At 45.9% G+C, this 15,373-nt stretch overlaps 1 protein-coding gene across 2 annotated transcripts in view; it reads left to right on the plus strand.

Annotated features, from left to right (window-relative positions):
• qars1 (glutaminyl-tRNA synthetase 1) overlaps positions 1–15,373 on the plus strand; it is a 59,893-nt gene that overhangs the window by 35,536 nt on the left and 8,984 nt on the right. For both annotated transcript variants that reach the window (XM_063068290.1, XM_063068289.1), the window contains exons 17-22: positions 1,236–1,323; positions 1,738–1,881; positions 7,144–7,248; positions 7,811–7,903; positions 10,065–10,192; positions 15,131–15,197. In XM_063068290.1, the coding sequence (XP_062924360.1) occupies positions 1,236–1,323; positions 1,738–1,881; positions 7,144–7,248; positions 7,811–7,903; positions 10,065–10,192; positions 15,131–15,197 (625 nt within the window). The remainder of the gene's footprint in view (positions 1–1,235; positions 1,324–1,737; positions 1,882–7,143; positions 7,249–7,810; positions 7,904–10,064; positions 10,193–15,130; positions 15,198–15,373) is intronic.

The following is a 15,373-nucleotide window of genomic DNA, read 5'->3' on the forward strand; positions in this document are numbered from 1 at the left end:
AAAGGATGTGCTGGCATTGGAGAGGATCCAGAGGAGGTTAACAATGATTCCAGGAGTGAAAGGGGTAATGTATTAGGAGTGTTTACCTCTGGGCCTGTACTCACTAAAATTTAGGAGAATGAGAGGGATCTCATTGAAACCTATTAAATATTGAAAGGCCTAGAGAGTGGATGTAGAGAGGATGTTCTCTATAGTGGGTGGTAGCCTCAGAATAGAGGGACATCCATTTAGAACTGAGATGATGAGGAATCTCTTCAGCCAGATGGTGAATCTGTGGAGGTTATTGCCACAGGTGGCTGTGGGGGCCGAGTCATTGGGTATACTTAAGGTGGAGATTGATGGGTTTCTGATTAATCAGAGCATCAACGGTTATGGGGAGAAGACAGGAGAATGGAGTTAAGAGGGATAATAAATCAGCCATGGTGAAATGCTGGAGCAGAATCAATGGGCTGAATTACCTGCCTTATGGTTGAATGAAAAAATGTAACACCCCCCTGTAGAGTGTGGATTCAAAGTGGGGAGGGAGAGCCTCGAGGCCCGGTATAGGGCCACACAAAGACTCATCCTTGCTGACTGTCCTACCTGTGGAAGAGTCTGTGTGTTCCCCGGTGTCCTCGCGGAGATCTCGGCCCCCTGTGGGGTTTGCAGTGCCGAGGCAGGGTTTCTCCAGCTATTTACGAGGATGGCTATAGCAGTTAACTGGCTGTCTGACTGCGTCATTACAGTAATGCAGGGATCTTGTCACCTACCTCACATACTTTAGGCCGGGGGGTGGGGGGGCAGGTCTTGTGGGTTGAGGGTGGAGAGGAGGGGAGGGGAAGATGCGAATGGGCAGAGTAGTGGCAAGTGATGTGCACTGGCTTGTGTTGGGCTGGAGGCATTTCCCCTGAGTGGAGGGGTTACCCACAGGGAAAGCATTCCACCCACAGTGGAAAGTTGGGTGATGTGCAGTGGTTTTCATGCCTGGGTGTGGTGTGTGGGAGGGCTGCCACTGGGGGTGTTCTGTTGTGAGTGGAGTTGTCCTGGATGGGCAGTTTTCTACAGGATGGGATTTCTGCCCCCCCCCCCATGGAGCATTCTGTTGAGGGATCCCCTGTGGGGATTTCCATCACTAGGGGTGTTGGGGTGATTCCCAGGTGATGTCCTGTGTGTGGGGGAGCGCTGAAATGTCCTGTGGGTAGGGCAGGAGATTCCCTTGGGGGCTGCTATCACCTGTGTACTTTGTTCCTCTGTAGGGACTGGGATGATCCCCGCCTCTTTACACTGACTGCTCTGCGAAGGAGAGGCTTCCCCCCAGAGGCCATCAACAATTTCTGTGCTAAGGTAGGCCATTCGACATTCGAGAGAGCTGAGAAACAATCGTCTTATCCACTGGGCAGTGAATGTCAGGAACCCTCCGCCAAGAGCCACAGTCTGTTCCCGGCAGAGATCACTGATTGCGGCGATGGGGAGCTGGGGTAAAAACCGACCGAGGTCACAATAAGTGTAGAGCTCTCACAAGGGCTGCAGTGGCCAGAAACCCACCGTGTCCTTCCCAATCTGTCAGGCGCAATGGCTTCCGAAGGATTCTACAGCAGTGAGCAGCGCTCACCCTATCAGCCCAGCTCTGATGTAACACCCCCTGCACAATCATTGTCACACACTACCTCGCACTCTGTACCTAGCACCAACTCACCCCTGTGTGTACCCCACCCTCTCGGACACGCAGGTTAACTGCTTCCTCTCTCCCTGCCGCAGGTTGGTGTGACGGTCGCACAGACGACGATGGCGCCTCACCTCCTGGAGTCGTGTGTTCGAGATGTGCTCAACGACACTGCTCCTCGGGCCATGGCTGTCCTCGAGCCACTGAAAGTTTCCATAACCAACTTCCCAACTGACCAGGTAACCTCGAACCCCCCTGCCCCTCGGCTCACTGTGCTGCTGCTCCTGGCTCTGAGTTTGAAGCCACAGCAGCCTCCTTGGTAACGGGTGTCAGGGTGGTGGGGGAGTGCCACGTGCCACGTACCTTCAGGCCAGTACTGAAAAGATTTACGAGGATGTTGCCAGGACCGGAGGACCTGTTATAGGAAGAGGTCAGCCCGGCTGGGTCCTTATTCCTTGGAACGTAGGATAATGAGAGGTGACCTTATAGAAATGTTTAAAATTCTGAGAGACAGATAAAGTGGATGGTAACAGTCTTTTCCTCAGGTTAGGGGAAACCAAAACTAGGGGGTATAGGTTAGAGTGAAAGGGAAGAGATTTCAAAGGGCCTGAGGTGCAACTTTTTTCACACACAGGACGGTAAGTATATAGAACGAACTGCCAGAGGAAGTGGTTGAGGCGGCTACAATAGTATCATTTAAGAAGCGTTTGGGAAAATACATGCAGGGGTAGGAGGGATATGGGCCGACTGCAGGGAATTGGACTAGCTGGTGGGTACAGCAGTTGGCATGGACGTGTTAGGGTGAAGGACCCGTGTCTGTGCCGTATTGCTCTACGACCCTCTTAAATAGGCAAGCTCTTACCCCTTGTTCCAGAATCCCCCGCAGTAGTAAACATCTCTATGTACATCCCTTACAGAGCTTTTAGTTTTCATTTTCCCATACACTCGGGGCATAGATCAAGTGGACAAAAATTTTTCTCAGGGTGTAGTCATTTCAACTAATACAAGGGGCATAATTTTAAGGAGATTGGAGGAAAGTTGAGGGGGGGAGCGGCGAGTGGGAAATATCAGAGCTAATTTTTTTAGTATTATGCAGAATGGCGGGTGTGTGGAACACCCTGCCAAGGGTGGTAACGGGCAGTTATGTTAGGGACATTTAGGAGACTCTTAGATAGGCACAGGATAGGAGAAAAAATGGAGTATAGTGTAGAGGGAGGATTAGAACGATTAAATTTGAAGGGCTGAGGGCTGGAGAGCCTAGACTGTGTCAGGTTCTATGTCCCTCTGACTCCCCAGGGCCTCCCATCCTTCCCCATTGCTGACATCACTAAGCAAGGGTGCACTGGAAGAAGTTGAAAATTTACTAAAGTGAAGACCCCAATGTTAGGTAAAGTTGTGCTATCGGAATGTGCTGTCTAACTGAAACAGAACTGCTCTCTAACTGAAATTGATTTCTACAGGCAAAATTGGTAGCATTCCTGTGTGAACCTGAATGCCAGCCTTTCATGAACATTACCAAGATGTCCAGACCCTTGTGTCCCAGAACTCTGCAATCTCTCACCATTCAGACAAATGGCTTTGTTCATACCAAATTAGACAATTTCACATTTTCCCCCTCACTAAACTCCATTTGACAGACCTTTGTCCACTTCCTTCAACTAGCTATATTCTTCTGTGGACTTCTAATGTCTTTTTCTTAAACTGTGCTGCCACCTATCTGTGCACATGGCAGGAATGGTCACTGGGGTGTTTGGAAAAGAGATACTGAATACTTTCCTTTATTAACTGACACAGAATGTATGAGCAGCAAGTTATGTTACAACTGTTAGGCTACAGCATGTTGCCACAACTGTAAGGATGAACTAGGAGTGCTTCCTCTGTAACAGAAGAGGTTGGGGGAAGATATAAAAGGGTTCAGATTTAATACCTCAATCCCCATTGCAGTGAACAATATCCAGGGAAAATGGATTTAAACAAGTTGGCAGAAGGATTAGGTGGAGTTTTAAGTGATACAGTGCAGACACAGGCGCTTTAACCCACGGAGTCTGTACCATCAACCATATTCACACGTTCTCACTTGATCAACTCCCAGTTGATTCTCCCATCACTCACCTACAGCCCAGGAGCCATTTCTAGTGGCTACCAACCAACACAGTCACGAGTTAATGTACAAACTCTACATAGACAGTGCCAAGATTGAAGCTGGGTCTCTGGTGCTGTAAAGCAGACACGCAGAAATACATTGTGACACGGGATCGGGTGGGTGTCTGCAACTGTGGAGAGAGGCAGACAGCCAGACACCCACGTTACAGTATTTCGAGGTGTCTTTCCCCCCCTCCCACCCCAGTGCTGCCCTTAAATGCGCCGCATTCACGCAGTACTTTTCCTCGGCACTCGTACATACTCTTTCCAGTGTAACCTTTCTTATAACAAGGTGATCAAAACTCCACACAGTACTCGAGGTATGGCCTCACTAACAGCTTGTACAACTGCAGCATGATGTTCTCATTCCCATGCTCAGTGCCCATCCTGATGAAGGCCAGTATGCCAGGTGCCTTTTCACTGCCCTCTCTATCTGTGTCACCGCTTTCAACAAACTGTGCACCTGTACTCCTCGGTCCCTCTGTTCCATTACTCCCTGGTGCCCAGTTATATAATTATTCTTATAATTAGTCCTATAGTGAGCCAGTTTACGAAAATCAAGAGAGGCGTCAGACAAGGGTGTGATTTCTCCCGATTTATTTAATGTATACAGTGAAACAATATTACAAAAAAAAAGAGACATCTTGGGAATCACAGTTGGCGGTGAAAACATTGATAATTTCAGATATGGAGATGACATTGTTAATTGCAAGTACAGAGGAAGAACTACAAAACTTAATATAGTTGTTGAACAAAGTGCAAAAATGGGTCTATCTGTCAATTGCAAAAAGACAATGTATGGTGATATCTAAAAAGAAGGAGAATCCTATCTGCAGGCTGAGAATAAACGTGGAAGACAAAACAAGTACAGAACTTTTGCTACTTAGGAAGCTGGATGACATCAGATGGCAGGTGCGATGTGGACATTAAAAGAAGAATAGGGATGGCAAAAGACACCTTTACGAGAATGAAGAGTATACTGACCAGTACTAAACTAGGCATGACAACCCACCTCAGAGTACTGAAATGTTACGTTTATCCAGTTATGTTATATGGCTCAGAATGTTGGACAATATCTAGTAACATGAGGAAACGAATTGTAGCAGCAGAGGTGTCGTTTTTGAGGAGGATACAAAGAATATCATGGACAAAACAAATATCTAATGATGTCATGAACAGAGCAAACAGAAAAAGAGAAATAATGTCTGAGATCATGAAAAGGCAACGTAACTTCATTGGACATGTGATTAGGAAAAATGAGTTAGAATGCACGGTAATTATGGGAAAGATTGAAGGGAAGAAAGCAAGAGGAAGACGAAGACAAATGGTGGAGACAGCAGCCAGAGAACTGGAAATGAATACGGATGAATTGATCCACTTGACCCGAAACAGGAGTGTGTGGACCGTGGCAGTCAAAGCTCAAACTGGGCATGGCACCTGATGATGACAAGTCCTATACTGGTTTGACTTTTGAAAATACATCACCTCACACTTACTATATTGAAATCCATTGCCACTCCTTGGCCCACTTCCCTAACTGATTAAGGTTCCCGTGTAATCCACGATAACCACTATCAACAAAACCTGCTAATTTTGTGTCTTCCACAAACTTGGTGATCAAACCGTGTGCATTACAATTACATCATTTATATAGATAATGAGTAATAAAGGTCCCAAAACCACCAACTGGGGCATTAGTCAGCGGCCTCCGTTTTGCAAAACAGCCTTCAATGGCCGCAGTTCCTTCTGTCTGGTTCTTGCCGGGGAGGAAGGTATCACTCACTGACACAGATAACTAACGATTAGTGTCTGCAGACCCACCAGCATGTTCCCTGCACGAGGAGGATTCGTCTATGGTCATGCAGGAATGTACCCACTGTGGTTTGCGGTGTGTGTGAAATTGGGAGTTAACCTGGGGAAATGGGTGTGTTGCACAATGCTGGAGTACCTGGCATGTCGGGCAGTATCTATGGAAATGAATAAACTGTCAACACTTCAGGACCTAGGAAGGAGGGGGAAGAAGCCAGAATAAGCTAGAAGGTGATTGGTGAAGTCAGGTTGGTGGAAGGGGGCGGGGAATGAAATAAACTGGGAGGTGATTGGTGGAGAAGGTAAAGTACTGGAAAAGAAGGAATCTGATAGAAAAAAGGAGTGGACCATGGGAGAAAGTACTTCCAGGTAATGCAACACTTGACCTACAGATCTGTTGGGGTCGTCTACTATATCCAGTGCTCCTAATACAACCTCTAAATTAGTGAGACCCGACATAGATTGGGGACTACTTTGCCGAGCACCTTCGCTCCATCCGCAACAAACGGTGGCCAACCATTTTAATTCCAATTCTGATATGTTGGTCCATGGCTGCCTTTACTGCCAAGACAAGACCACTCTCAGATTGAAAGAGCAGCACCTCATATTCTGTCTGAGTAGCCACCAATTTCTGGTAATTTCTCTTCTCACCCCCACTTCCATTCCCCATTCTGTGCCCTCCCCCCTTGCCTCTCCTCTTCTCACCTACTTGGCATCTTCTTTCTCCTTTCCTTTCTCTTGTGGTCGCTTTCCTCTCTTAGCAGATTCCTACTTCACCAGTTCTTTGCCTTTTCCACCCTTCACTTCCTTGCTTCTTACTTCGTTTCCTTCCCCCCCCCCCACCCACCCACCTGGCCTCACCTACCACCTTCTAGTTTGTCTTTCTTCCCTTCTTCCCCACCCCCCCCCCACCTTATTCTGGCTTCCTCCTTCCTTTTCAGTCCAGGTGAAGGGTCTTGGCCTGAAACATCGCCTTTTTCCCTCCATAGATGCTGCCTGGCCTGCTGACTTCCTCCAGCATTTTGTGTGTGTTGCTCTGGATTTCTAGCATCTGCAGAATCTCTTGTTGTGCCAGTCTTTTAAACTACTCTAAAATCAATTTAACCCTTCCTTCTCACATAGCCCCATTTTTCTATCACCTATGTACCTATATATGAGTGTCTTAAATGTCCCTAATGGATCTGCCTCAACCACTGCCTTGGTAGGACATTCCATACACCCACCACTTTTTTAAAAATCTTGCTTGTGACACCTTCCTTATATTTTAATCACCTTAAAATTTTGTGCCCTTGGATTAGCCATTTCCACCCTGGGAAAAATTGGCTGTTCACTCAATCTCTGCCTCTTGTACGCTTTAATCAAGTCACCTACCATCTTCCTCTGCTTCAGAGAAGAGCCCCAGCTCACTGAACCTTCTGATGTCATGGTGTTGGCTAGGAGGTCCCAATGCCTAGGTAAGATGTTCAGTGGTTGCAGTAGGTAGAGTTTGAAGGGGAGTTGCTGATGAATATAACGCCTCCTCTCCTGATAAAGCTGTCTGTTATCCTTAGCCTCTGGAAGTGTCCATTCCAAATTTCCCAGCAGATGAAAGCAAAGGATTCCATGTGGTACCGATCACCTCCACAATCTACATTGAACAGTCGGACTTCCGGGAGGTGAGTCTCTCTATATTCCAGGCCTGGTGTGGGGAAATGGATCTCATAGTCACAGTCATAGGAGTGGGCTTCTGGCATGGAATTAATACTGGGTTTGGAATAATTCTGCTCTTTTGTCTTATGGTCTTAAGGAGTCTGTCTTGGGGTTGGGACCAATCATGGGATTAGGATCTGATTGTATTTAGGACCAGATTGAGATCAGGATTGATACTTAGTCCAGAATCACATTTGGACTGGGCGTGGGATCAGGAACTGGCTGTGTTCAGGACCAATTGGGATCGAGGTTGAAGCTCTAGAATCAGGATTAGGACTGGGCATGGGATCAGGATGGAGGTCAAGGCTGAGAATCAGGTCTGCCATTAGCGTTGGACTTGGACTGCGCATCAACTCAGCTCTTGCTTGGGACTGTGTGGTTTTGGGATCCATCTGGGCATTACCAGGTGATTGACATTGGGACTGAGATCAGAGACAGGGTAGATTTTAGGTCTGATTTTCACAGGAACTGCTGGCATTTATTCTCTGCTGGATCCACTGATGCTCATATACACTGGTCTGTGTGCAGGTGATGGAGAACCGTTACAAGCGTTTGACTCCTGACCAGCCCGTTGGACTCCGGCATGCTGGATATGTCATCTCGGTCCAGAGGGTCATTAAGGTGAGTCTCTCACCAACACCAACAACTAACCAAAGTCAGAGTCCCTAATTAGGAGCAAAATCCTCATGAGACCTTGGTCCTCTTTGGTCCTCATAGGAGCAGAAACTATTACACTGCAGGATCCTGCTCCCCTCTTCAGTACTACAAGTGGTCCTCTCTTGTTGTGGAGGAGGTGTGAGGTGGCAGACTAGGCTTGCTGTCAGTTTCCAGTGCTGTCCCATACCCTTCATTCCTGGAGTATTCACAGCCCAGTCTTGATGAAGCCCCCTCCCATAGAGAGTTCCCAACTCCAGGGTGAGGAAATTCCCCCTCCATCTCAGCCTTATTTAGCTGACACCCTAATTATGTAACTGTGGCCCTTCATTCAGCAGAGCCGCAGGCTCCCTGTGTCCCGGCTGGCTAACCTGTCGAAGCTTTTTGTGTTTAATTCTAAACCTTAGGGAGTATATCTCAGGTTCCTCAATCATATACCACAAGTACACCATCCCAGAACCAGGCTGGTGAGTACTGTACCTCCTTGTGTAAGAAGAGCCAGACTCCAGGAGTGTTCTGATCAAAGTCCTGACAACTTCAATGATGCATCTTGGCTCCCATACTCCAACATTGTCATAGAAGCCAGCAAATTCCTGTCTTCCTAATCACCTTCTGAAGTTGTTTTTCAGTGACTTGTGTATGAGACCATACCCTCCCTCATGTCCCTTTTGAGCATCACCTCTACACAATCTCTCAGCAGTTACAAATACTCTCGTTTTTGTACTGTATTTTGTGCGGGAATATTGTTAACCTCATTTTCCCACATCACATTGCGTTTGCTGCTGCCCACAATGGCTTTGACGTTCATTTTCTACAATACCCTCATTCTCTTGGTGTTCAGAATGCTTTGAACTTGTCCACAAACCTCTGATAATCCTGGGACTTGATGCAATAAGACACTGTCCCATTTCTAGACACTCTGACCTAAGGAATCAACCCTGACTTTTTTTCTCAGAATCTTGTACGTCTTATGAGTTGCTTTGTATCATGCTAAACTTCACCTGGTGGAGCAGTCTTTCCGAGTCCCCTCTCACTGTGTCAGTGTAGCTATGAACCTGCCCCTTTTCAACACAACTCCCACTCATGAGGGTGGAGGAACGAGCTGCCTCTGTGGAGATGCGCATTGACTTCAGGAGGTGTGTCTCTCCACCCACTCACCATCAACAACTCTACAGTTAGCACAGTTTCATCATTCAGCTTGCTGGTCATCATTGCTTCACAGGACCTCGAGGGAGAACCATGTCTCCTTCAATAACAAAAAAAGCTCATCATAGAGAGCATCCTCACATCAGCCATTACTGTCTGGTTGGTGCAACACCCTCTCACAGTGTACAAACACTACAGTGAACTGTTGGGTCAGCAGAAAAGGTCATTGTCTGCAGCCCACCATCACTACAGGACTTATATCTGCCCAGGATAAAGAAATGGGCAGGAAAAATTAATGTGAGTACAACCCACCCTGCAAATTAACTTCTCCAGAAGCTCCTGTCTGGAAAGTGCTATAAGGCTGTGATTCTGTAGAATATGTTGTCATGGACGGCAAATATTGGGTATCTTTACGCAGAGGCTGATAGATTCTTGATTAGTCAGGGTGTGAAGGGATACAGGGAGAGGCAGGAGATTGGGGCTGAGAAGTAAAATGGATCAGCCATGATGAAATGGCAGAGTGGCCTCGGTGGGCCAAATGGCCTGATTCAGCTCCTGTATCTTATGATGTAGGATTATTAAAACAAAAACTTCACATCATTCCCCACCCCCAGGTAATTAATCTGATCAATCATTCTCGTTAGCCCCGCCTGCATCTGTTACCCCATCACTGCTTTATACTACAAACAATTTAAACCTTATGCTGTTTACATTGTAAATTCATGAGGGTATTTGTGTACTTTTGCACATGTCGTTCCATATCTGTATTTCCAACTTTATTTTCATATAATTCTTTATTGTGTAATTAATTTTTTTGTTCCATATCACATCCTAACCAACCCACCACAGCAAATTCCTAATCCATGTGAAGGTTTATGGTGAATAAAGTTGATCCTTGACCCTTTCTGTGTAAATTCAACACACAAAGCTGCCTGAGGAATCTGATGAAACGGGAATGTTCCTTGCGTTTGTCACTCTCCAGGATAGCAATGGAAAGGTGATTGAATTGGAGACAACTTGCAAGAAGTCTGACTCCGTGGAGAAACCGAAGGCTTTTATTCACTGGGTGTCAAATCCTCTGACGTGTGAACTGCGGCTCTATGAGACACTGTAAGTCACAGTGGGGTTGGGGTTGGGGCGGGGTGAGGCTGTCTGTGCCCAGCTGGTGTTCTGACTGATGCTGGCTCTTGAGGGAGGACATTGGAAACTGGCTGGTGAGATACAGCAGCGGAAGAGTGGGCTATGTCCAACTAAATCCACACTCATCTCCCTTCATCTTCCTGCCCTTTCCACCAAACAGCCATCATTCCAAATAAACTGATTCCTAAGCTCCAGAACCTGGGCCTTAACACTCAGATCTGCAGCTGGATCTTCAACTTCCTCACAGACAGGACCCAGGCTGTAAAAATAGGGGACAAGCTCTCCTCTACAATCACTCTGAGCACCGGTGCCCCACAAGGCTGTGTACTCAGCCCCCTGCTGTACTCAGTGTACACCCATGATTGTGTAGCCAAGTTTCCAGCAAACTCAATATATAAGTTTGCTGATGACACAACAATTGTAGGCCGTATCTCGGGTAATGATGAGTTTGAGTACAGAGAGGAAATTAAGAACCTGGTGGCATGGTGCGAAGACAATAACCTATCCCTCAACGTCAGCAAGACAAAGGAATTGGTTGTTGACTTCAGAAGGAGTAGCGGACCGAACAACCCAATTTACATCGGTGGTGCGCAAGTGGAACAGGTCAAAAGCTTTAAGTTCCTCGGGGTCAATATCACAAATGACCTGACTTGGTCCAACCAAGCAGAGTTCACGGCCAAGAAGGCCCACCAGTGCCTTTACTTCCTGGGAAAACTAAAGAAATTTGGCCTGTCCCCTAAAACCCTCACTAATTTTTATAGATGCACTGTAAAAAACATTCTTCTGGGTGCACCACAACCTGGTATGGAAGTTGTCCTGTCCAAGACCGAAAGAAGCTGCAGAAGATCGTGAACACGGCCCAGCACATCACACAAACCAATCTTCCGTCCTTGGATTCACTTTACACCGCACGCTGTCGGAGCAGTGCTGCCAGGATAATCAAGGACAAGACCCACCCAGCCAACACACTTTTCGTCCCTCTTCCCTCCAGGAGAAGGTTCAGGAGCTTGAAGACTCGTACGACCAGATTTGGGAACAGCTTCTTTCCAACTGTGATAAGACTGCTGAACGGATCCTGACCCGGATCTGGGCCGTACCCTCCAAATATCCGGACCTGCCTCTTGGTTTTTTTTTTTGCACTACCTTACTTCCCATTTTTCTATTTTCTATTTATGATTCATAATTTAAATTTTTAATATTTAATGTTTGTAATCCAGGAAGTGGGAAGTGCAGAATCAGATATCGCTGTGATGATTGTACGTTCTAGTACCAGTTGTTTGGCGACAATAAAGTATAAAGTATAGATCTGAGAGTGTAGAGGTAGTCCTGGGGATGGAGGGTCACTTCCCTTCGGGTTCGGTGTGCTCTGAACTAAATTGCAGGCCCCGCCGACCCCACAGATGAGGGGGTGGGGTGATGCGCTTCCTCTGCTGCCTAAGCAAGGCTTCCACTATCTGTCCATATGCTGAATCTCCTCCTACGTCCACTTTCACCACGAGGTGGTCCAACAGTATGGGAAACGATTCCCAGAGACTATCTCTCCCATCCACTACATAATGTACTGGGTGGGCACAGGAGCACATTCAGCCAGAGACTCATTCCACCGAGATGCAGCACTGAGCGTCATAGGAAGTCATTCCTGCCTGTGGCCATCAAACTTTACAACTCCTCCCTTGGAGGGTCAGACACCCTGAGCCAATAGGCTGGTCCTGGACTTAATTTACATATTTAACTGTTTATGGTTTTATTACTATTTAATTATGTATGGTGCAACTGTAACGAAAACCAATTTCCCCCGGGATCAATAAAGTATGACTATGACTATGTCAAAGTCAAGTTTATTGTCATAGGCACATGTAAAGTTCAAGGTAAATTTATTATCAAAGTACAGATGTCACCATATATAACTGAGATTAATTTTCTTGCGGGCATTTGCAAGAAATAGGAAGGAACAGTAGAATCAATGCAAGACTGCACACAACAGGACAGACAACTGAAGTACAAAAGACAAACTCTGCAAATACAGAAGGGGAAGAAACAGTCGTAAATAAACAGGACGTGAGATGGAATTCTTCAAAATCGTGGAGGCCCTTGCCCTTGATAGTAGATGCTGCCAAGAAAACCTTCCCTGCAGCAACATTCACAAGAAAAACACACTCAGTGGCCACTTTATTAGGTACAGGAGTGGAACCCAACGTGATCATCTGCTGTTGTAGTCTATCCACTTTAATGTTCAAGGTGGTGTGCTTTCAGAGATGCTGTCTGGCCATTCTCCTCTGACAAGGCATTTTCACCCACTGAACTGCCATTCACTGAATGTTTTTCACCCTGTTCTCTGAACTGTAGAGACTTGTGTGTGAAAACACCAGATCAGCTTCTGAGTTACTGAAACCACCCCGTTTGGCACCAACAATCACTCCATGGTCAAAGTCACTTGGGTCACATTTCTTCCCCATTCTGATGTTTGGTCTGATTAACAACTGAAACTCTTGACCGTATCTGCATATTTTTATGAATTGAGTTTCTGCCACAGGACTGGCTGATTAGATATTTGCATTAAGGAGCATGTGTACAAGTGTACCTAATAAAGTGGCTAATAAGTACAGTATGTAAGTTACAGTGGTGCTAGAGTTTGTGAACCCTGTAGAATGTTCTCTATTTCTGCATAAATATGACCTAAAATGTGATCTGAACCCAATTAAATAAAAAATATGAAAACATTATACTTATTTATTGAGGAAAATGATCTAATATTACTTGCATTTTTGGAAAAAGTATGTGAATTCTTGCTTTCAGTAACTGGTGTGATCCCCTTGTACACCAATAACTTCAACCAAACATCTCCAGGTGATCAGTCCTGCACATCGGCTTGGAGGAATTCTATGCCATTCCTCCTTACAAAACTGCTTCAACTCTGGGATGTCGGTCGGCTGCCTTGCATGAACTGCTTGCTTCAGGTCCTTCCACAATATTTCTATAGGATTAAGGTCAGGACTTTGATTCGACCATTCCAAAGCATAAATTTTCTTTTTAAACCATTGTTGTCGATTTACTCTTGTGTTTCAGATCATTGTTGCATTATTTAAACTTATATTAAGCTTCAAGTGATGGACCGCCACCCTGACATTCTCCTGTAAAATGACTTGATACAGTTTTGAATTCATTGTTCCCTCAACAATTGCAAGCTGCCCAGGCCCTAAAGCAGCCCCAAACCACGATGCTCCTTCCGCCATGCTTCACAGTTGGGGTGAGCTTTTGGTGTTGGTGTACAGTGCCCTTTTCCCTCCAAACATAGTGTGCATTTCTGCTAAAAAGTTCAACTTTTGTCTCATCTGTCCACAGGGCATTGTCCCAGAAGAGTTGTAGAACATCCAGGTGGTCTTTTGCAAACTTGAGACAGGCAGCAATTTTTTTTTTGGAGAGCAGTGGTTTCCTCCGTGGTGTCCTTCCATGAACACCATTGATTTTTCTTACAGTGGACACATGAACAGAGACTTTAGCAAGTTCTAGATATTTCTGCAGGTCTTTTGCTGTTATCCTTGGGTTCTTTTCATCTCCTTCAGCATTGCAGGTTGTGCTCTAGATGTGATCTTTGCAGGATGCCCACTCCTAGGGAGAGTAGCAACAGTACTGAGCTTACTCCATTTGTAGACAATTTCCCACTGGACTGATGAACAATCAAGTCTTTAGAAATGCTTTTATATCCTTTTCCAACTTCATGCATCTCTACAATTCTTCTTCCAAGGTCCTCTGAAAGTTGTTTTGATGGAAGCGTGGTACACATGAACAGATCTTTCTCGAAAGCTGTCAGTAACCTGACTTATTGTGTCTTTTATAGGGCAGGGCACCTCTACAACCCACACCTCCAATATCATCTCATTGATTGCAACACCTGACTCCAAATAGCTTTGGTGAAAAGCTTTACCCCAGAGGTTCACATACTTTTTCCAACAAATACATGTAATATTGGATCATTTGTCTCAATCAATAAATGAGCAAGGATAATGTCTTTGTGTTATTTATGTAATTGGGTTCTCTTTATCAGGTTTTAGGACTTGCATGACGATCTGATCACATTTTAGGTCATGTTTATGCAGAAACAGAGAAAATCCTTCAGGTTCACAGACTTTCTAGTACCACTGTATACTAGAATTTTACAAGAGAACCAGTTACAACAAAAGTAGTTGAAGTTAGTGCAAAGTGATTAATATGGTGCTAGTTTTCTAAACTGAGATAGAGATTACTCTTTTGGTAGTTCGTTCAAGAACCAAGTGGTTGAAAAGTAGTTGTTCTGGAAACTTCCGTGGACTTGCTGTGAAACATTATAGTTGGAGGTTGGAGTTGTACAGTGGGTCAGGTGTCTGTACCTACACCCAGTGGTGTGTTAACCACAGGAACCTACAGTACAGTGGGTCAGGTGTCTGTACCTACACCCAGTGGTGTGTTAACCACAGGAACCTACAGTACAGTGTGTCAGGTGTCTGTACCTACACCCAGTGTGTTAACCACAGGAACCTACAGTACAGTGGGTCAGGTGTCTGTACCTACACCCAGTGGTGTGTTAACCATGGGTACCTACTCATTTAGTAGGTTTTAGGAGGTTTCCCGAGGGTGGCTGATTTGCAGTGGGAGGGTTTCTCGGGATGGGGTCAGTTTTGAGAAGGTTTCTCGGGGTGTGGGGGTCTAGGTGGATTTCTCAGGGTGGGGCTTTGAGAGGATTTCTCAGGGTGGAGGTTTTGGAGGGTTTCTTGGTCTGCGCAGGTTTGGGAAGATTTGTTGGTCTGAGAGTTCTTGGAGGGTTTCTCAGGGTTTGGGAGGATTTTTTGGGTTGAGGGCCTGAGGGTTTCAGGGTGGAGATGCATCGTTTTTGCTGGAGTTGATACTTTGACCTGATGTCTCATTTTGCAGATTCCTCCATAAATGTCCTGAGGACGCGAGTGAGGTGCCCGGTGGCTTCCTGTCAGACATTAACCCAGTGAGTATTGCGCCCAAAACATGAGGACTGTACCTTGATCACTGAGAGAGGGGTGGGGTTAGCATTTCCAGGTGTGGTTGGAGATTGGAATGAACCCATCTCCACAGGCTGAAGAGTGGTTGATATTTTGCAGGTGTGACTGAAGAAGGAGTCTGCTGCTCCTCCCTCTGGAGGAC

This window comes from Mobula hypostoma, chromosome 15 (assembly GCF_963921235.1).
Source record: "Mobula hypostoma chromosome 15, sMobHyp1.1, whole genome shotgun sequence".
NCBI lineage: Eukaryota > Metazoa > Chordata > Chondrichthyes > Myliobatiformes > Myliobatidae > Mobula > Mobula hypostoma.